General features: G+C 42.4%; 1 protein-coding gene across 1 annotated transcript in view; it reads left to right on the forward strand.

Annotated features, from left to right (window-relative positions):
* Positions 1-4,871: 4,871 nt before the first annotated feature.
* Positions 4,872-23,114, forward strand: part of tgfbr3 (transforming growth factor, beta receptor III) — a 65,428-nt gene continuing 47,185 nt past the window's right edge. The window contains exons 1-2 of the mRNA XM_041040032.1: positions 4,872-5,104; positions 9,667-9,842. Of these exons, the coding sequence (XP_040895966.1) occupies positions 9,782-9,842 (61 nt within the window). The 5' untranslated portion in view covers positions 4,872-5,104; positions 9,667-9,781. The remainder of the gene's footprint in view (positions 5,105-9,666; positions 9,843-23,114) is intronic.

Genomic DNA, 23,114 nt, shown 5'->3' on the forward strand with positions numbered 1-23,114 from the left:
CATCCATAAGAGGGCAACACAAACCACATATTTGTGTTTATTGAATGATTACATTGTGCTGTTTGTAGGTGGACTGGGATGGATATCTTCCAGTTTTATTATTCAGTTTTTTCGAAGCATAAAATGCTGAATTATGGATTAAAAACTACTGTCGACGTACACGACACAACAGGGCAAGTCCAAATTCCAAATGTGTGATCATACATTATAAGCAGTCAGGAGAGGCGCTGACTGTTGGTCTGAATGTTAAAAACTTACTTTCAAAATTGACTTTTTTTGGGGCGGCTCTAACAGACAGGGGCAGTATAACACACAGGAATCTGTTAATAACTGACTTTTAACCTACTTAGTTTGTGCTTAATGTGCCCCATATGTTGTTGGTAAAAGAAGGGGAGTCTGATAACTAAAGATGTATGGAGTGGTCTAGTGGTATGTGGTTTGGTTTTTAAATGAAGTAAAAGGAAAGTCCACATTCAAATAGAATTCAGATGTGTTTCTGCAATGATTTAAGGCATAAAACCCTATTACAAAAAAAAAGAAAAGCTGTACAACAATGAAAATCATTACATCTTTCCTGCTACCGGTAGGTATTTTGAAATCAAAGTGGGAACATGTGAGAAACTGTCCTTGTCGATTTAAAGTCACCATGTCGTACCAAGAGCCAGCTGGAATACAGTTTTAACATTGGGTTTAACATGAGGCAGCTGATCCGTCTTTATTCTGACAACTCCCTGCAACTCAAAGTCAGCAGCAGTCCAATAACAATCCCTGCCCAAATCAAATATTTAGAGTGTCCCAAAGACATTGCTGGAAGAGGGACAAAGCAAAGGGGAACCTCACTGTGATCAGAAGTTCCTCTATTCATTAGAAAACATCACTGCAACCTGATTCAAAGAAAAAAATTATAGAAATTCAAAGTGAAGCAGTTTGTTACAACACGTAGCGTGACCTCAGCCTTCCTTCGCTGTGAGCGGTGTCGTTATAATACAGAACATTGTTGTGACAGCACGCACAACATCAAGGATGATTAAAACAGTTCAGCTGTAAATGTTTCAACATTCAACATTCATTCACATGAAATATTTAATTCATGTTCTCCTGTCAAAACTGAAATTGATGACATGAGTCTGTGGAACAGCACAACACTGGTGAACCCAGTAACATTGTTTTTGAACTGGTATTAACTAAGATAGCCAGTGTAAAGTATTACTGGTCACCACAGGGTGTAAGCTTGGCTCAGCCGAGGACTTTGCGGCTTGCATTTTATTTTAAATGAAAAACTGATTTATTTTTTGTACAACACTTACTACATTACTAAAAACTTATTTCCTTCAATACAATAATATTACTGCTCTTACTGCTGCATCACTCTGTGAAGCACTTTGGATGGTTTTGTATGAGACATCAGCATGTCAACGGTACATTTAAAGTAGTTTAATGCAGTTTAATGCATGAACATTATTACACAACAAAAATATAAGAGTACACAAGAACAACTTAAGGAATATATATTTACCCTGACTGACCTATAAGTAATAGCAATAACATATAACCATTACATAAAGCAACAAAGATAAACACATTTGAAATATAAGCCTTATTTGTGTAAATATCCAGCAGTTTATTGCCTCTGAAACAATCTAACCCAACGCTGAGATCATTTGTTATTACAGACAGAAACACTTGGTGGCGTTTGCACTGAGAGAAGCAAGATATCTCTGACAGAGAATGGCTGGACTTGACAACTAGTGCAATCAACTGGGTCAATACAAACCCAAGGACTCCAGTTACATTAATGCAATGTGAAGATACTTCGGATTACACATTTTCTTGATGCACTGTTATACTTTCTACTCCCCTTCATCTCAGCTGTACTCACAACCCTAACACCCCTGCAAATAAACAAAGTGGAGCACTTTAATGGAGACGTGCATATGTATGAGATGTAAAATAATGTGATCCCTTTGAGCGTTTCCTTGTCAGCGCTCAAAAGCAGCACATCAGTGTGTTTTTGTGTGTTTTCCACAACAAAAGTTTCCTTCCCTCTTTTCACAGGTGCCATCTCATTAGTGGTAAATCACTAAGCTGACATTTATGTTGTACCCAGTCACACAGCGTCTGCTTTTCAGTGGAAGTCTGATATCACAGCAGAGCAACGCAGTGTTTGTTCAGGAGGGTACGAGAGATTTCACACACAGAAACCCTTCTGCATACAGTTTAGTGCTTGTGATTGGGGGCTTTAGGGTAGTGAAATGAAAGGATGTGACAAAAATGTCTTGTGAGAGCTGTAAAAAAATAATTTACATCCTAATATTAGAAGCCAACTAACATTTAAATGTGGGAATGGCTGAGAAGCCAAATATACTACTGATTTTTGTTGTGATTACATACCTAATACCTGCCCTTATGCAAAAATGATCACAGTGAAAAGGTTAAAATGAAAAGCAAGCAAGTTATTAATTATCTCATTACCACAAAAAACAAGAAAATTGACTTACAACTCCATAAACCAACAAATACAAATGATTTGATTAAATTTTTCCTGTGACTCAGTGTCAAGTCGATCAACCAAATACAGAAACCTCAGGACAGACGGATGAGTGAACTAAAGGTCTTTTATTAAACTCTAAATCACTGGAACAGTACAGGGTCAGAGAGCAAAACTTAAACAACTAAAAATCATCCATGAAGGAGGGAAAAAAGTTGGAAACATAAAACACCAAGCAAACTCCAAAAGTCCTTTTTTAAGATTACAAAGCAACCAAGGTAAGTTCATGAGCGGGAAAACGCAAGGCACAGGCGCAGGAATGAACACGGGGAGGTGACCCGGGGAAGCAAGGCAGGAGACACACTGGAGCCAACACAGGTACAGACACAGGTACAGACACAGACACAGACACAGACACAGACACAGACACAGGTACAGGTACAGACACAGACACAGGTACAAACACAGGTACAAACACAGTTACAGACACAGGTACAGACACAGGTACAGACACAGACACAGGTACAAACACAGGTACAAACACAGTTACAGACACAGGTACAGACACAGGTACAAACACAGGTACAAACACAGTTACAGACACAGGTACAGACACAGGTACAAACACAGGTACAAACACAGTTACAGACACAGGTACAGACACAGGTACAGACACAGACACAGACACAGACACAGGTACAAACACAGTTACAGACACAGGTACAGACACAGACAGAGATACAGACCAGGGAACAGACAAACTGACAAGGACACATGGGAACAACGAGACTTACATACAAGAGGTAACAGGCAACAGGTGAATCCAATTAGTGCGGAGTAGACAATCAAAAAAGGAGGGAGACCAGACAAAGACAGGAAGTAGAATAACACCAGATACACTAGGGACAAGACTTCAAAATAAAACAGGAAATACACAACCAAAACTGAAGGGACAAAAACAAGAATAACTTGACTAAAGAAACACAGCCAGAACTACTAACGGAACTAAAGAAACTAAACAAGAGCCCAGAAGCTCCAAATGTCCACAAAGAGTTAAAAAACAAACCAAAGGATTCAGAAAACAGCCCCCTCAGGGGCTGATCATGACACTCAGCAGAATCAGTGGGTCACAAGATCAGTTTTGGGGATCATGGCATCTTTTATACAAATGCATTATATTTTAATTTTAAATGTATTTTATTGTGTTGTCTGTTGAAAGACTGAACATCTTTAAAATTGATCTCTAACAATTAAATTAAAATGGCAAAACTACGGGTACTGAGTGCTAGGGAAATATGTTTTCATCTGATGGAATCTACACTGTATTTATGCCACTGTCACTTCATCGTAATTGTAATTAACAGCTAAAACAACTGATACAACTTCTTTAGAAAATGCATTGGTAGAAATACTGTTATAAGTGTTGCTAAATATATTTTAAGCTACGGCCTCTAAGTTTGATTAGATTATATCAAAAAGATTACATAACAACTTTCTGATTTAACGTACTTGCTTCCCGACAGTATTTAATCTCAGCACCTCCACTGGTCTACATACAGATGTTGCTGATAAACCCAAAGGCTGGACATGGCTGAACTGATCCAGTGCAAACCAGTCTGCACTGCTCTCACTCTATACCCACTTTAAGAGTGTTACATACTGTTAACATATCACTTAACAGTACTGATTGTTACTGATACATTCATGTTAAGGCTACAATTTGATGTACCCTATATACTGTTCAGATACTGAACTTTAAAGGATAACAGTGCACTAAAGTATCATCAGAGCATCAAGTATCCAGAAACAAAAGCTATCAAATAAGGAAGGAGCATAAAATGGGAACTCTCAGGTCAAATAAAAACATCTAAAATTCTGAAGTTTAAATGGTTTTTATTAAGGTGAATCTCACCACATTCCCATTATCTCCAATGAGAGCGATCAGTGAGTCCTCTGCAGCGTTAAGTGTGCATCACATTGTCGGTGCTTAGCGAGGCATTTAAGTGTGCAGTGATTAGTAACAAGACTCTTGTTTGACCAGACATTTCCTTAATCTGGCATCAAGGACCCTCATACAGATACAGATCACTGGGCCCTCATGTGATAAGCCTGGCTGGTGGAAACACTATACAATACTAATAGGAACTGCACACCTGTCTACTGTGTGAATGGGGACTGAGTGCAGACACATGTCAGCTCATGGTCATGCGTTCTAAGATCTGAGATATATAAGAGTAAGACCCGGTGACTGGAGGGCCTCCTGACCCCGCAGCAGGGACTCCAGAGGACACCGCGCACCCGGCTCTGGGAGTCCGTGCAGCAGCCCACCTCTCAGGGCTCAGCCTCCTCCCTCCCGGCCCCGCCCCCAGATGGGGCTCTCAGTAAAAGGGCGCACAGATAGTAGTAAACTGGCTCAAACTTTGAGGGAGTGGGGCTGTTCATCCGCGCTTCGGTGAACTGTCACGCTAACTTCGTTCGCAGCTGTTTGGTTTTTCTCTTTATTCCCGGAATGGTGTGAATGTCCCGCCGAGAGAAGAACGACTCTGATATCCGCATCCACCGGAGCGACTTCAAACTTCGACCAAGTTTACTCGCATTTCCAGGAGGCTGTGCACGGTACGTCCGCCGCTTCTTCAGGGCTAACGCCGCGAATACACACCCGTTAGCTTGTTTCCAGGGCGGTTTGGCTTTTCACACGACTGTCGTTCTGCTAGAAAAACCTGAGTAAATAGAATCTAGTAAATAGAATCTTTTCCAGCAAGCTAGCGTTTACTTCACCGCCTCTAAATCCAGCTGAACATCTGTGTGTTGGATCCGCGGACACGCAGCGATCCTTCCCTCCCTGAAGCTACACGCTGTTCGCTAACTGTTCGCTAACTGTTCGCTAACATTTCGCTAACTGTTCGCTAACTGTTCGTGTTTGTTGTTGGAGCTTTTCTGCCGCCGAGGCCGCGTTTGATCAGAGAATGGGATGAAACACAGGTAAACAGAGACAGGTAACCCCGGCAGACAGATAGCAGCGTGAGACCCACCGTGATGTTTGCTACCTGCTCCCACAGCCGCTCCTGTGGGATGAAACGTGACTGACAGTGGAAACCAGTTTAAATACAAAAACCTAAAAAGTCACCAGGAGTTCCTGTGTGTGTGTGTGTGTGTGTGTGTGTACAGGACAGCAGGGACGGTCTGTGGTTAGCTGGTGAACTGCTGCTGGTCTGAGTGATGCTGTGACTGGAGGAGGTTGGTCTGATGTGCGGCAGTAAGAAGGTGATCATAACCTTCGATTATTGGTCAGAATTTATTATATTGGTCCTGTAGCTTTTTGTATTCAGAGCATTTTCCCACACATTGACTGAATGTATTAAATCTGAACGGTCGGTCCAGTTCCTCAGAGCCCAGGGTGACATCTTCAGACTGCTTATTTTGTCCCACCAAGAGTCCACAACCCAAAGAGAGAAGCAGCAAATCCTCACAGGTCAGGAAACATGTCACATAACTAACTGGCTAATCAAGTCATCATGTTAGCTCTGATTTAAGACACTGGCTTTCAGAACTATGATGTGCTGTTTAGGACATGATATCTGATGGACTTACCAGGATCTTAAGTAGAGAAATGCAGTGCTGTGGCTGCTACAAACTGATTCTATGATTTGTTTTACAGTTAATCCCAAACGTACAGTGTGTGTGCAGAGTCTGTCTGCATGGGAGGATGTTTGCAGAGAAGTCACAGCTGAAAGTGTCTCTGCCGGCTGAGGTGTGTGTGGTCGTGGTCTCTGTGAGAGAAGGAAGGCTGTGAGAAACACGTGTGATCGGACACTCAGAGCTGTGTTTTTGTGACAGAGGGGGTGAGAAGTTTGGTGGTTTGCTCGCAGATCATCTGATCTCAGGAACATCTTTATGACTGACTGTGTGAGGCAGCCTGGTGTCAGATCAGTCAGTCTTTACATCTTACTCACGTACCACACGATGCAGTGTCTAACACAGACACTGCCTCAGCCCTTTGTGTTGCTGCTCTCTGCACTTATGGCTTTGTGATTGTGGAAATGTAGTGTATGCCCTCTGGATTTAACAGCAGTTGACCTCAGTATACGCATACGTGACGACACAGATATAAGCCAGGCCTTTAACACTGAAGTGACCACAAATATGTAGCTTGGTTTTGCTAATGTGCAGTACGTTCAGTCTGGGGTCTGCCGGCTCTGATGTACTTTCCAGATCTTCTTTGGGTGAAATAGTTGCTCGGCTTAGACGGTCAGGGTTGAAGAGAAGTCACGTGAGGTGATTTGAGTTGTTGCTGCAACAAAACCAGGACCATGGCACGGAGCCTTCGGTGCTAAGCCATTACACGCAGCCCAAAACACGTTTGAAAAGGCTCGGGGGAAATCTTTCAATTTAAACAGAATGTATTTCCATCAGCTCCGTTAATCTTCAGTCTGAGATGCTTCAGAACCGTAATGTTTCGTTTCATTCCTGAAAGCCACCTTCCTTTGCTTTGGTCCAGGTGTTGCTGCACAGTTTACCTTCGATTAGTCAATGTGGAGGTGAATGCCAAAGAGGGGCATAAATCAAACAGGGGGCGCTGACTCTCCTTCACTAGCTGAAAGTGTAATATTTGTCATGATCTTCCAAAATAGCTTCCCAGCCGCTGCAGCTGCCTCAGTGAAAGGCCCTTTTGTCCCGTGCTGCAGAGCGATGCACCTTAGTGCTTTGTGCATCACTTCCCATGCACCCTCTGTAGCTCAGCATGAGTCAGATAGGTGCACATCTGTTTCTTCCACGTGGTGCTTTAGTAGTCACGCTGGCAGCCTTTAAACTCTGACCAAATGCAGTTCCTGTCACAGTACCTCCAACACATGGGTCCGACATTAGACACGAGTTACAGTTACAGAGCTGTTGTCTTAAAGGATCAGATATACCTCAGAGAAGTGGCTCGTATAATTTTCACCTTTCTAAAAATGTTTTGGTTGTGAAAGAACACGAAGAACACGTCTGATAAGAATTTAGAATTAGAGCCAAAAAGACTCAGTGTAAATGATTCTCCTCAATAAATTGGAGCCAGTTTAATCTTTCAGTAAACCACTTTTAACAGTTGCTTCACTCTGTGAAAAACATTGGTGTTAATAATTAGAATTGAGAAGCTCGTGCACTGTTTTGGAATTCTTGTGTTAATGCTTGTCAGAATGACAGAACAGGTACATTATATGTTCCTAACCAGCTTTACGGCTCTGTCCTCTGCTTCTCCTGTTTTAGCCTCACAACTCACTGCAATGATATTCCATCTGATGTCTGTCCTCTTTGTTGTAAAGCTTTTTAAAATGTGGCAACCAAGAAAATTAAGTGAATTTATTGCTTATTATTGCTGAATAGCTGATTTAATAAATTTGCATTCCGGCATATCTTCTTTTTAAAGATGTCAAATCAAAAATGAATGACATGCAAGTCCAACCCATCCAGTCAGGACTGTTACTTTGGTATAGGATAATACATAAATGGCAAACATCTACACAATTCCTATTAGAGCTTGAACAATACATTGGCTGAGCGAATATATAAGATAATATTAGCCTGCTGCAGATGCGTTGTAGCCAGCGATATGCTGGAGTTCATTTAGAAACCGTCTTACAAGTTTATTTTTCAATGGCAAATCTCTCACTCAGCATATTGTGTTATTATTGTTATTTAAACAGCAAATTTCAGGGATCCTCATCAGAAATGTTTGGTGGTTATACAGAATGATGAGTGTGGGCTCTGATTATCATTTCTGATAACATCCTCGTCCTCAGAGTTGTACTCATCTCACACGTTCTGTAGAACAAAGTTACCATTAAAGTCAAACTACAACTTGAATGCTTCTCACTTCTTGTGTAATGAAATATTAACAACAATATAAAAAATGTAAATGTAAAAAATGTTACTGCAGCTATTGTGTATGGAAAAACCATGAGAGCTGTAAGCCTCTGCGTGGTTTTTCCTCCACATGACTGACACCTGAGGGGTGGTGTTGCTAGGAGACATACTGACAACTTCCGTGGTGTGCTACTATCTGGAGCATGTCACAGTCATATACAGCCTACAGATGTTGATTCAAGGCATTTTTCCCCTTTTGTTAACATGATGCATGATGTTGGTTAGCTACTAAAGACAGCATGCAGCATTTGGGAGGACTCCTCGTGCTGTTTGGTTTGTATTTCACCCGTAAAGTGGAAGGTAGTTTTCCTAACTGGCTAAAATAAGCTCCGATCCTCACCAGATGTTGCTGAGAAAGCTAACAGCAACAGGCCTGTGTCCTCGAGTCGTGAGTGGGACTGAGCCACGGCTAACATCAGTGCTCTCAGCCGGGGAACTGACTGTATGACCACTGGAACTGAAGTGATATAACAAACAATTTTCTGTGGCCGCCCCCATGCAGATATTGCACCACTCAAATTACAGTACTAACATTGTCTGTTGTAGCCAAAAATTCATGTCCCCTGGAGGACAGTAATGTAGGCAGTGCTCTCACTACAGGAAAATAACTAAAACTTCACTTTCTTCTTTCTGGTAATTCCACTTTCGATCAAATAAGAACAGAAGTCACAGCAAACGCAGAGGATGTATGTACTGATTCATTTTAAGTCTGATTCTTAATGAATAAAATCACTTTGTATGTGTGAGGAAATGCTGGATCCTTAGTGTATAATAGTGCGTGATTTCTTTCCTTCTCTGACTCTGAATCTGAATTTTTTGCCCTGTCATGGCAGTCGGTGTTTGGGTTAGATTACTAAAGTTAAAGCTTCAGGCGAGGTCATCCTGATTAGCTTGGTGGTACTAAGCTGCTTAGTCAAGACCCCACTGGAGCATCCACTGTTTCCTGACGCTCTCAGTTAAAGTGTGTTAATAACCTGTGGCATGTTTCAGAGCGTTTCACACCCAGCCAGCCAGCCAGCCAACCCACACTCCTCACACACCCTGAGCAGCCGTGGGCAGGGGAAGGTGTGTGCACCACGGCCCTTTGAAGCATAGGTGACCCCCAATTAACCCTCTGGGATTAATCCCCTGGTCTCCAAACTGCTGCTGCTCTTGTCTCATCTCATTGTGCCCACAGGGTTTATTAAGCAGAGCCCAGTTCCCTGCTGTTTGTCCGTGCTCAGATATAACCTGCTTCTTCTGGTTGACTTTCTCTACTTTTGCTCACTTTGCAGCTGGAGCTTGAAGCTGACTTCCTGTAGACGGCTTCATTGAGAGGAAGTCTTGAAAAGCAGGAGAAAGGTTGCTCACCCACCTTCCTCACACTGGAAGCTGCAGGATAATAACAAAATGGCGAGAAGATCCTCCATTCCCGTGTTACTTCTTGCAGTATGTTGCCTGGCATCTGCAGGTAAGTTTCTCTCACTCACTTTATAGACTGTGTTTAAAATAATGCAGTTATCACATATATGTGACTGTTTATAAGCAGACAAAATGTGTTTTGTATCCCATTCAAATAACACTGAGTATGCACCGAGGCTTGCGGTGCTGTGGCGGTGCTGTGGCGGTGCTGTGGCGGTGCTGTTTTGTCAGACAGTCAAACTGCGCCCATACTCTGGGATTTTCCACTCGTTTTCCCAGCATGCCTTTCCAGATAGTGCTTGTCAGAGTTGTGAGTAAGCGGCTTTACATTGAAAGAAAGTGCTGAAAAGTTCTGTCTCAGAGTGCAAACAGTCAGCAGGCCTACACGTATGTGTTGGATGGATAGGAATGAGATGCTGCCTCATACCAGTAATTTACTGCCGGTAAACTGGCAAAGTAAAGAGAGAGAGAGAAGATAACCGTGAAAGCAGCTACAGAGGTGAATACATGAATGTGCTATCATCATATCAAGTAATGCAGGGCTCAGAATGATGTCACTTGCTGCCTCAGACCACACTGAACCTTATCTGATGAGAAATACTGTGCTGCACCTGTCACTTTGAGGAATGTTGTTCAGAATCAGAATCAGAATCAGAAGAAATGACCTTTTACAGTCCAGTAATTCTGTGAGCAACAGTTTCTGAGAGTGCTGAGACGTATATCTGTGACACCTTATCACTTACTCTACTTTGCCACAGCCACCTCTGTATTCTTCAGATTGTTCTCACTGTTTCTGGCTGCAGGATGCAGCGACCGGCTGATGTAACTCTGCTTACTGAATCGCTGTCCTCGTTTAAATCACTTCTTCAAACTCAGTGTTTTGGTTGGCCTTTGAATAATCTGAATGTTTGGTGTGATGTTATATATTATGATAATTATTATTATTATTATTATTAGTTGTGTTACAGGAAAATTTCTTCATGTAAAAATGAACGTCAGTTCTGAGTAATATCATTTATAATGATTCAACCCACTTTACTACAGAATTACAGTGGTTCTTTGAGATAAATGTCAACACCAGCATGCTAACGTTCCCACGATGATAATATTAGCATGCTGATGTTTATCAGGTACTGGTGATCATGTTCTGTTAGCGTCTTTAGCATGTGATCATGTTAACATTTGCTAATTAGCACTGAACACAGTTCCCATCAACACGGCTGATGGGTCAGGAAACGTGCTTCCTTACGGGGACGGGAAGGTCAGCTCCACATTTCATGACAACTTTTACTTTACAACCAAAAAAACAGTCACTGCTTTGAGATGTCTGGGGATCATTAGATTACATCCTCCAGTTGAACGTCAGTATAAAATTATGTCCTGCTCAATGTACTAGATGTAGAGAAATCTGGGTCTGTGATGTCTGTCCTCTAATACCTGTCAAGAAATGTCAGTGTAGACCACAGTTTAGGACAGAGCGACTGACATGCGTGACCTTCGAGCCCTGCTGCTCTCGTGGCTAAGAACATCACAGATTCTTGGTGAGTTCACTGTCATGGTCACGGACTTCGCCGTGGCCTTTGTTGAATGTAATTTGGGGGAGAGTAAATGACAGTGACACTCTTATCTAATTATTTTATTTCATTTCTTTTTTTCCTTTTTTTCCTGTTTCTGGTAAGAAGCTGGGTTGTGGTCATATCTGTGCTGATCAGAAGTGGGTGGAGTCTGACGTTGTGGAGTTGACCACTAAATGTAATTAGAGGAACTGTCACTGCTGTAACATCCACATTGGCTTCAAAACTCAGCGGCGGTTTGTGTTGCTTGGTAACTTGACCAAAATATGAAGTGTGCTGCCCTGAGCCCGACGCTCAGCCCCACAGCTCGATGAAAAATCTGTCAGGTTGGCCTGAGTCTGGTACCAACCACACTGAGAATCTGTTGTACATTCCTCCGCTGTTTTTCAGATAGTGATATGTCCTGTTTACAGAGACTGGTTTTACAATGTATGACATCGAACTCACTCCAGCTTTAATCTGCAACATCCCACGTTGTTTTTCTGTGGTATCGTAGGAATAATTACCCAGTAGGAGGCATGCTACATAACTAGCACAGCAAAAAAAGTGCGGTTGGCATTTTTCATGTTTTCAGTCTGAGGTTATTATTTCAAAAGTTCTTCTCTATCCTCTGGAGGTTTGAACCACACTCCAGAGAGCTTACTTTTCCACAAACAATAGCAGTGTAGTCAGTGTGTGCTGTGGGTAGAGCAAACATCATTTCTCCCACAATGCCAGGATCTCCAACACAATGAAGTCACGTATGAAGTTTTCCTCTAAATTCTTCCTCATACAGCAAGAGGCATTGTTGTACTGCGCCACAAGGGACAGATATTTACAGTCAGACAACCAGTGCCCTTTCCTCCACAGTGCTCTGGCAGTCAGTGTGCTCAGTGATTTATGGACAAGTCGTCAGGTGATCTTGAGTTATCCAGACGGTTCACCTTTGAGCAGGTAAAATGCAGGACATTTAACATTTCACCGTTAAGAGACGTTCTTCCATCAACTTCTGGCCAAATCACCTTGTTTTCAAACCGTCAGCGGTAAACTTTTATACACCACCAGTTCAGCCTATCTTCCCCCTCTCTCCCTCTTTTGGTGCCTATTTCTGTTATCTCACAGCATCTGTGTAAACATCTGCCCTCTAAACTTGTCAGGAGAGTTCTTACGTAATGTTTAGATTACTCTGCAATGAGTCTTCTCTCAGCGTAATGCGACCCAGGACCTGGGCCTCCCATAACTCTTAAAAGTCAGACTGAGAGCACCTTGACGTCCATATTTCCCTGACCCTGCTCTGCTGCTTCACTATGCTTTTTGGTGTTTAGACCCCCCCCCCGTATCCTCACTACCATTTTGTGGTTGTCTCTCTCTAACTTGCCAGAATGGTTATTTTATTTTAAGGGTACATCGTGGAGCCTCGGCCGGAGGAGCTTTGGGTTTCGCAGTGAAACAGAGTTGTAGGAGCCATGCCAGGTATTAATTTGAGGCACTTGCCAGAAACAGCTCCGGCAGGATGCTGGTTATACTGGAGGCACAATGCCGGGTTAGTCACTGACAGAAAAACACACCAGTATTATTGAGTGCAGAAGTACTTTCACCTCCTCCTATAGCCTTTCCTGATGTGACTTATGGGGCAGCTTGATGAATGATGAAGCAATTAAAACGAGTCTGTCTTCAGCTATTCATCGTAGAACTACCTAGTCCTACATCTGGACTGAGAAACAAAACAATAACTGGAAAAAGGAACTGGACTGTGCTCGTATTCACGGCCCATATGTTTAACTTTTAACTGTACATCTTTACAGTAAAGTAAACAACTTTCTCTCTGTCTGCATTTTTGTATACTCTTGGCAGACAAGAGTTGCGATGATGCCAGAAGTGGTTGTGATGTTTTTTTCCCCCACAGTTGAGCAAAAGGTTCGTCTCTGTATCCACAGTGCTTTCTTTGGGCCAGCAAGAGGGGGACTGCCAAAATGCATTGTGCAACCACTGTAATCTGAGAGGTGGGATAGCCGGGGGGAGGAGAGAGGCGGGCGCAGGCGTGGGTCGTCTGGTCGGAATCGACACACTCCACACACGCACGACGTGCCAAACCAACACAGTCCCTTCCAGCGTGCTAAACCAGATGTTGCCCTGTGATTCATGAGAGGAGCTGGAGCAGCGCAGCACAGAGGCAGAGTGCTGCTAGGCAGAGTGGTTGGGGTGTTTACATAGCAACGGGAGTCCCGAGTGTGTCTAATTACAGGCCTGCTCTCCCCCATGGAGAGGCCTTTATCTTAACAGTGCTGTCAAGGAGGAGGCAGCCATTCTGGCCCTGTCCGTCTGTACCTCCTGCTCATTAAATGAAGGTCACTGTAGTATTACCCACTTTAATTAAAAGCGTGGAGTATTTACATACTGATTTAATTCATCTTACCTTGTTTGTTTGTCTCCCTCTCACACACTTGACTAACTGCAGCAGACGGATCTTTGTCTAGGTTCATCATTTCTCCATCATTTCTTGTCAGCCTCCCATTAAGAGGACGCTTACGCAAATCTGCAGGAGTAAACTGAATCCAGCCCCCTTTCCTCTCTATCTCTCCATAGTTCCAGTAAGCAGGCGTATAAATAATTTTGTTCAGAGCCAGTAATGAGAGACAGCTGGGGTGATCGTACGTTTTCCATTGTGTTTCACGGCCCCGTAGAAAAAAAAAAGCCACTGGAGCTGGGGAGAGTTAGAGTAAGAGAGTTATGCAGAGTGTGACTTCATTGAAGAAAGAGTGAGTAATCATGAAAAGCTGGACTCCCTGTGTTCAGTTAACCTTCAGAAGCAGCATGAATAAAATATGTTGCACTATCTTGTGCATTGGTTGTGGTTTATATTTCTCAGCCATAACCAGTTTATTAGAGTTTATTAGAACTTCAGTTGCCTAATCTCTTGGTAAAGATGTCCGCTTGTTTATCTGCAAAAGAGTCCTGATATTGGATGCTAGGTGAAGGCTTCCAGGTGGTGTCTTTCATCAAACCGGCCCCTCTTGGGGCCTCACCTTCCCCACTCTATTTCCACCAGATGAGTCCTGCTAAAAGACCATGTCCCAATTTTGGAATGGTCCTTTGGAAAACAGGAGCGTCTGTCCAAACAATGACAGTGGGCCCTTCTCTGAGCCTGATATTTGCCTTAGATCACACACACACACACACACACACACACACACACACACACACACACACACACACACACACACACACACACACACACACACACACACACTTGGAAATACTCTCTTTTTCCACTTGTTTTTCAAACCTCTCAGATGTGTGATAGTGGCCGTGGTTGTGATCTAGGTGGCTGTAGATATAAAATGACATATTCCTGTCATAATTTAAAGCATGTGCATGACAAAAAAAAACAATAATCCATCACACTTTCCCTTTGTTAACGGCCCTGTTAAGAGGCCCTCCAGCATCCTTTGTACACATTAATGCACGAGGCAGCTTGATATTTGACAAGCCATTCTTCTTCTTTGCCCTCTCCTTCCTGAGGATGAAGAAGCCCAGTGGAATGTAGCCCCTTCCAGCCTGTGTGAGAAAGCTGTCCGCCCTGCCCTTCCTCACCTCTCTGACTGCTTCACACTGGGCTCACACACTGGCACTGAGGCCCAGCATTGTTTCCCTCTTTGCTTTCTGCTGATGGCAACCCACTGCTCCTCCGAGCTATCACATCTGAGTGATGATGGTTTTGTAAAATTTCACAGGAACAAAGACTTTCTTCTTTTTGGGCTGCTCTTTGATTAACGTCACAGAAGGAATGTGCTTGGTATCACTGATTTAGTGAAGTCCTTTCCTCAGGCTGAAATGATTATAACGTGCTTAAAGGCTCAACTTCTTTCAGCAGCTGTCTGTCATTTAGACTTAGACTCTGCTAGCTACCTGCTTACCCTTCTTTAACATCAAAAATAAAACATATTGGTGCTTCTTCTTTTACAAAACCATCTTTGGTCAAGCAGACATTGTGCGGAGAGCATGATTAACCATCCAAAAGCCATGAATGTCTTTCTTGTTGTACACCAACTCATAGAATCAAGGTTAATTAGCTACAGCTGGTTACCTACAGCTCCCACTGGCTACAGGGTAAGAGACTGAATCTGTCGGTTATAACAACAGTCACAAATCTCGCAATTTCATTCTTTCGAGTTGTTGTTCTGAAGAAAAAATATTGGATCCTTTAGCTTTAGTGTACGTTACTGTGTCGGCTCTGTTTCCTGACCTCTTTACATCCTGTGGGCTTTCACTGTTCCCCGACTTAAACACAGTAATTTAAGTGTCCTTCAAGGTTTCAGCTGAACTTACTGCCCTCTCCACCAGAGTGACCTTTCATTACTGCTGTGGAAGATATCAGGTACTGTACATTGAGGAGATCTGGCAAAGCACATGATCCAGCACAGATGAAATGAGGCTGATATCCAGTGGGACAAGACACGTGACTCCGGGGCACAGCTCCCTGCTTCCCCTGCCGAGTCTGAATCTCGGTGAATGTAGATGAAGTAGCTGCTGCGGAGCCCCCACCAAGCAGCTGTCAGAACCCGGCGGGCAGGCGTCTGTGATTGATGAGAGAGATGTCCCTGAAGCAGCAGGACAGATGTTGGTCTCCACTGTCCTTTTGACTCAGGAAAGGTAGTTCTGCTCGGGGACTGTAAGAGCTGATGGCTGATGCACTCCACTTTATGATTCCTCACCTTAAAGCTTCCTGTACAGCCACTTTATGATAATGCCAGGACGCTGCAGGCACCACTGCAGCATTTTAAACTCTGTCATTACCAGTCAGACCTTCACTTCCCTCACACACAATAACTCATGTTTCACTTTCTTAACTAACTGACTGCATCTGAAGTGTTAAGTCTCTAACTTAAATTTAATTTACTGATCCTGGACCAGTGTGTGTCAGTGGTTGTCAGTTGGCATTTACCACCTTCAGACACACAAACAGCCGGTTCTTGTTTCGGGACTATGCTGACAACATTTTGGTTCTGTGATAATATAGGTCCAGACAGCACATGTCAGCAGCCATCAGTAAAGACATACATTGGTAGCACAGCCAGTAAAGTCTTTATTCATGTGCACACATTCTCGGTCTCTCCCAGCTGTCTCACTTTACACAGTGGCTCCTGTGTTCCTCTGGGAGTTAGCCTTGTCATCCATCTCCTCAAAGCCCTCTGATTTACTGTATGTCTGCATTTAGAGGTAGAGGAATGTACTCACTTCCATCTTCTCTGGTTGCCTGTCGGTTCATTTGTTTCTTATAATTGGTCTTTTTTTTTTTTTTTTTTTTTTCAGCTAATGCTGATGGCTTACCAACAGGTGCTCACTCCATCTGTCAGGGCTGATGAATAATAACCAGACTCACAGTCAGAAACAGAAAATGTTTTTCCCCATCTATCATTCCACAGAATACACAAACTACTGTATCAAAGCTGTTTAATATTGTTTAAGATCAGTCCTTTACAAATAAACCTACGGCCATTAGATAAGAGGAAGACTGCAGAGACCACTCAGAGCTGAAAAAAACTTCCTCAGACTCCTCAGCATGTTTATTGGTTAAAAAAGATAAGAAATCTGTTTTTATATCAGTTTAAAATATCTTGAAAAGATGCTGAATTTGAACATAAATCAAAGAGACAGTACAGCACAGCATTCTTTTTATCAAAGATGGAACAATAGAATTATTTATCATAAAGTATCAGTAATATGATTCTACCTTTGAAGCAATAGCTATAGCATTTGTAAAGTTTAGCCAAGCTGCTGGCTAAAAGGCTAAATTCACTAGCTTGATTTACATGTATATAAATACAGGACAGGTCATTGATTTTTTCTTTAGCTGCGTCTCCTCTCAAACGAACGCCTCTTCCTCTGTGTTCTGTGCCTTCACTGTTACTGAAGGTTTTACATCCACAGGAATGTAATTTACTGTCTGAACACCTGTTAACATACTTAGGTTTTGCCTGCGTATCCATTCTTGTATTTACTCCTAATTACGGAGGATGTATCTACCAGTAACGAGTGTTTCTGGAGATATTGAGTTTCAGACAGGTTTGTAGAATATCTGACTTCAGATTTCACACTTTGATGGGGGAGTTTACGACTTCCCTAATGGAGTTCGGGCTCACCCTGCCCTCCTCCCTTCATCCCATTCCAGCTTCCTCCTCTTATGCCTCCAACTTTACAGAGCAGAGATAAATCCTTTTCATAGGCAGGCCAGTGAAGTGAACTCACACTACCCTTATGAGAGGCTTTGCTCACTTCCTGTAGTAGTGGCTCAAGGTTCAGGGGTGAGTGGGCTGCGCTAATGTCAACACTGCAGAGCTAGTGATTCTTTAGTCCAAAGCCCCTTAGGAAAACAGAAACGGGCAGAATATTACGTTCCCTTAACTGGTTTGCGTGGTTCATGGTTCGTGGGAATCGTGCCCCGCAGTAAAAAATGAAAGAGTCCACAGGATTCATTTAATCCAGTGGTTCATGTGGGAACTGGGTTATCTTAGATAGGGAGCAGATATGTGAAACATAGAGACCCTCCTGTGCTGCTTTCTATGTGTTGTAATGAAGTTGTTCTTATTACATCTTTGCTTTAATGGAGACGTTTATTCAAAATGCATTAAGTTTCATTATTGTCTTCCTCTGCTGCATTTTGTTATCATATAGGGAAATATGGCGTTGGCTTTATGAGACATGTCTCGACATTATCTTTACTGCTTTGACTTTCTTATGCATCTGAAGAAACACAATCAGCCTGGCTGCTGGAGGACACTGGGAACGTGAGGGTGTGTATACACACACAGGGGGAAGGTTCTGTTTGTTTATCTTTGGAAATGGCTTTGTGGGAATATCAGATTTGTCCCTAACTGGCACACAGACTGACATCACTTCCTGTACCCAAACCTTGGCTCAGTGCCACAGTGCGGAAAGCAACAAAGAGCATTCTCTGGAAACAGAGGCATTTATCTTTAGTAAGATAACAGAGGACTGTATTTATAAACGCACCTAGCAGCGAGGGTCCTGCTTTTGTACTGTTTGAAATTGAAATTTACAGATAAACACATATTCCACTTTCCAGTTTAATGTCCTGAATAAAGTATTTTCAGTCAGTTTCCTCGTGTGTAGCTTTAAAACTGTGCAGTTTTTATGCTTTTCCTGGTCTCATGTGAGAGTAAGACACTACCTTAGGAAACTGTAATTGGCATTTTTCAATATTTTATAAAATTTCATAGGCCAGACAAAACAGTTGCGACCCCGATATCTGACACTGATCATTTGTATGTGCATTCCTAAATTTTTATCTTTCCAGAGACATAATTTCTGCTCCAAACGTTATGTTGGTGGAGTAATCACAGATACCTCATATAAAAAGTATGAAAACACGACGTCACTCGAAGGTGTTTGTGCTAATGTGGATATATTCAGTGAGAGCACAGACGACTGCGGAGCGTCACAGACTGGTTATAGCTTTGTTTCTGTTATGGATGTAGGCCCTCCACATTTTTAAAGCCTCTTTTTAAGTCCCAAAATTGTTGTAATTCTTCTCCCATTTCCCTGATGTTTAAGCAATCATTTGTAAGCATGTGGCTGCTTTTGCTATTTGAAAATGACTGCTTCAGATTTCAGATTCAGATCTGCACAATGTCAGTTTACACCGTGATTAGTTTCTTCCCTTAAAGATGTGGCTGCATTTTTAGGTGTGAAAGGTGTGAAAGTGAAAGCAGGACGTTTGATCACCTTCATTTTATTACATGTTATAACAGTCTGAAATGACATGCTGCTGGACTCAACGGCAAATCTGAAAGAGATATTAGCTCTTAAATCACAAAGGAGGTTACAGTCCAAAACTAGCCTGCCAAAGACTGTGAAACGTCTTTATGCAGTCTGTCCCTCCTTAATTTGGATTTACTGTGTCCACTTCCCGACTTACCGCTAACTCGATCACAGTCAAGCCGAAATTTTTAGGCAGTGTAAATAATAATGGAAGAAAATAATTCACATCTTGGTGCTAATCCTCAAAAAAGCCATAACTGAAAAAATAAACATTTCACTGGAGGTGATTAGGAGAAAAAGAAACGAGTTAAGGTGCACGTCAGTCACTCGTATTAATCTTTATATCCTTTACTCATGGTGTGGAAGGAGTCACATTATAAGGAACACTCCTCTGAACTGTGCAGGAAAGGACCACCATTAAAGAGATGTAACTGATGCTTGCTAAAATAAACCACTGTTTAGTCAATGAGTTAGAGCCAACTCGAAGTTCAATGTCTGTTTAAGATCATGGCTTTTTTAGTCTTTAACTAAGAATTTAACAAGACTGTCTTATTTAATTTTCCTTTTCTAGTTCACAGTATTCCTGGTAACATACCCACATCAGGGTGAAGCACTTAATTCTAGAACCTGATTTTCATCTGCTTGGTACAATAATGCTGATAAAATGTGGTGTTATTATAGGGCCCTTTGTTATGGTGTGTTTGTTGCAGTGACTGGATTCATTATTTCTTTATTCAGATACTGAATATTGTGTTTGTATATACCGTATGCTTTTATCATGGTAACCAGTAAATTGAGCAATGTCAAGCAGAAGTGGCCTGAGCTAAAATCCACCTGAAGTCATTTTAAGCTCCTGTGCCCACCTACAGTCAGAGGATGAAGAAATCTGCTGTTTTTCCACCCTGTACGTTTCCTGTCTTCTGACTTTCATAACTAAAACCACAACAGGAACTTAATTTGTTACATGTGGTTTTTCACCTGTGTGACGTTTGTCGTAGCTGTCGGTTCTGATGCATGCTAGTTTGAAAGACTAATGTTAAACAGAGTTGGTGAAATTCCACCTTCAGGCTCCAGTGAAGACAGGCCTCTTTACAAGAGCAAATTTAATGTTTAAGGCGGATGGTGGCTGTGTAGAGAGGCCGTCAGCTGCCCTGCTGAATTCTGGGTAGTGGCTGATAATGAACATCTTTTGATGGATCCCACTGGCTAAATAAATTCTGAACTGTTTCTGATCCTTTGTTTGTGTGCTTCATGAATGCCAGCTGACTGCCCCGTGAGCCACGTTCCAGCACAGGAACATCTCCTAATGCACAGCGTCCTGTCGGCGTGTGGACCGCCGTATCTTTCTATGGTTAAACAGTGTCAGAAATCCCAGTGTGCAAAACCTAAAATAGCAGATTTAAAGGTATGAAATGAGTGTGATAAACTTATAAATGTTCATAACTGTGACTGAAAATAATACAATACAAAAACATATTTATAAACCTTGAGATCTTCTTTTTGAAATCCTATTTTATACAGTGGTTAAAATCTTACTTAACCATTCAAACCATTTCACTCACTGACTTGAAGCTGCTGGGCAGGAGGGAGGGACTGGGCCGATGATGAGATGTTGATGTTGAGTCTGTTCAGCCACGTCAGGAGCTGGTCGCCTTGTCCATGTTAGCTTTTGGTCCTGAAGCCTCGCCTGTTGGTGATTTAACCTGACACAGACTGTCCTCCATGAACATCAACAAATGGACTGTCAGGATTTGAAGTGGAGAAATGGATAGATAAGAGATCCTCTGCTTTTTATTGTAGTTCAGCTGCAGGATCAGGTTTCCATGGCTGGCTGGATTCACATCGATGTGTAGTGTCATGAAAGTATAGGATCATTCATCTTTATACAGCACACAGGATCTCAGATTTCACCAGATCTTGGCGAAATGAAGCATCTAACCACTTTATTCCAGTATGTTCAGAATGATGCGAAGCCCCTAAAGTATGCTGCAATTAGCCTGTATTTGGTAATAGATGATTTTCATGTAATTTGCTGTGGTTTGGAGATGGTAGTTTGCAGCTTACCACAGTGCAGTTGTACAGTCAGTTTACCAATAATTTGGTACTGTGGTAATCTACAGGCTACAAAAGGGTCTAGAAGGACGCAACATATTGTTTTGCATATTTTATTATAAGATATAGTTCGAGTCACAGTCTCTGCTGCCATGTTTCATGCAGCTGCGTCTCTCTGAAGACCTTTAATACATTTTAGAGATTGCTGTTACATCTTAACCCCACATATGCAGATTTTGCTGTATATGTATTTGTGGTATAGTCTGCAGAGTGTCTGGTAGGCTCAGACTGGACTTGTTTTTCTGGCAGAGTGAACAACAGTTTCTCTCATTCCTCTGCTGTGGGCGTTTGGCCTGGCCAGCTAAAAGGCACTTGTAGGAGCTGGACAGGACGTACTCTGTACTCCATCGATGACCGAGGAAACACAGAAGGTGGCTAGAGAGGAGGGGAGACAGAAGCGGGGGAGACAAGCAGACAGACAAGGTGACAGAGGACACAAAGCTTTAGCAGGGCCGACAGATGCAAGCTTTATTTCCTCTATAATTTTTTTTCTGTCCTTGGAGGTTGTGGGCTAATGGCAATGGCATATGTGATGGGATTAGAACCCAGCTGGTTTCAGCCTGATAGAGTAACTGAATGAATGAGTCGTAAAATCCTTTGTCTGTTGCTATGCATCATTTTGAAGGTTTTCCCATTGAGGCACTATAGATTGTCTTGGTAAAACTAGGTGTGTAGCTCGTGATTGAGTCATTTGTAATGAGTGATTTGTGTGAAGCTTTGAATCACTCGATTGAATTTTATTCAAATTGATTATTAGATAAAACACACTAATTTCTGCTTCCACCAAGTGGCCAAAATGAATGAATGTGCTCAGTGGATTTCAACAATCAGCTCATTAGATTTCATTATTTCCTGAGCAGAAATGAAATTTGTGGCCTGATGGTGGATCCAGAGAAGGGGTGACGAGATTAAACTAGGATTCATCCTCTGAAGGCCAAGAATATACACTCACTGTATGTGTTCTCTTGATGAAAGGTCAGGAGTCATCCTCTGGGGAACATGAATATCCAAAGTCCATAAATATCCAGGCAGTACTTGGTGAGATTTCTTGTTCTGGAATGACACTGAACATTGCCTTTCATAGACTTGGCAAAAACAAGGCCATGAAACTTTGAATGCACTACGTTTGTATCCATGTGGTACCTTTTGCTCCCATCTCCCTCCCTTTTCTGTTGGATTTGTAAGCAATTAGAAAATCAGATCACTGCCCAACAAGTATCGTAATCTTTTGGCAGTCTCCCAGAAAGGACTGCGTTTTTCTTTGTTTGTCTGGCAGTTGTTTGTTATTCTCCATGTGTGAGGGGAAAAAGTGAGTTGGAGTGCCCTCAGACCTGTTTGTGGGAGTGCGGTGTGATGACATGCTTAGAGAGGGAATAGGCTTCGGTCCTTTGGGAGGAAAGGGAGGGGGGGGTTAGGCGGGGGCTGAAATACTGATGCACCACAGGTTTTTGCCATTAAGCTCTGTGCTTTTATCACTATAGCGAGACCTTGGCATGTTTTAATATATGTTTGCTCCCAATAAGAGGTTCAAAGTTGATCTGGAGTGAATTCACAAACAGCGAGAGGCAACACGAAGTCCAGGTTGTCAGCGGCTCGGGATTTGTCTCAAGAGACAAATATGGTAACAATAAAGCATCTGTGTTTTTCTCACAACAAGGAGAGGGGAGCTATGCCACGATCTCTGGCTTTTTGCTGATCTAACATAGGCTTATTGGACAGTACAGAAAGTGAAAACAATAGCTATGTGTTCTGAGCAAAAAGGAAAAAAAAAGTTTTCCCCCTCGCTGTACCTCGCTGCTGAGGCACCATGTTTCTGCAGTCAGTTGGGGAGAACTTAACATTGTTATCTAGCTGTCTTTCAGTGAGACTTTAAT

The sequence above is a fragment of the Toxotes jaculatrix genome, chromosome 6, assembly GCF_017976425.1.
Source record: "Toxotes jaculatrix isolate fToxJac2 chromosome 6, fToxJac2.pri, whole genome shotgun sequence".
Classification (NCBI taxonomy): Eukaryota; Metazoa; Chordata; class Actinopteri; family Toxotidae; genus Toxotes; species Toxotes jaculatrix.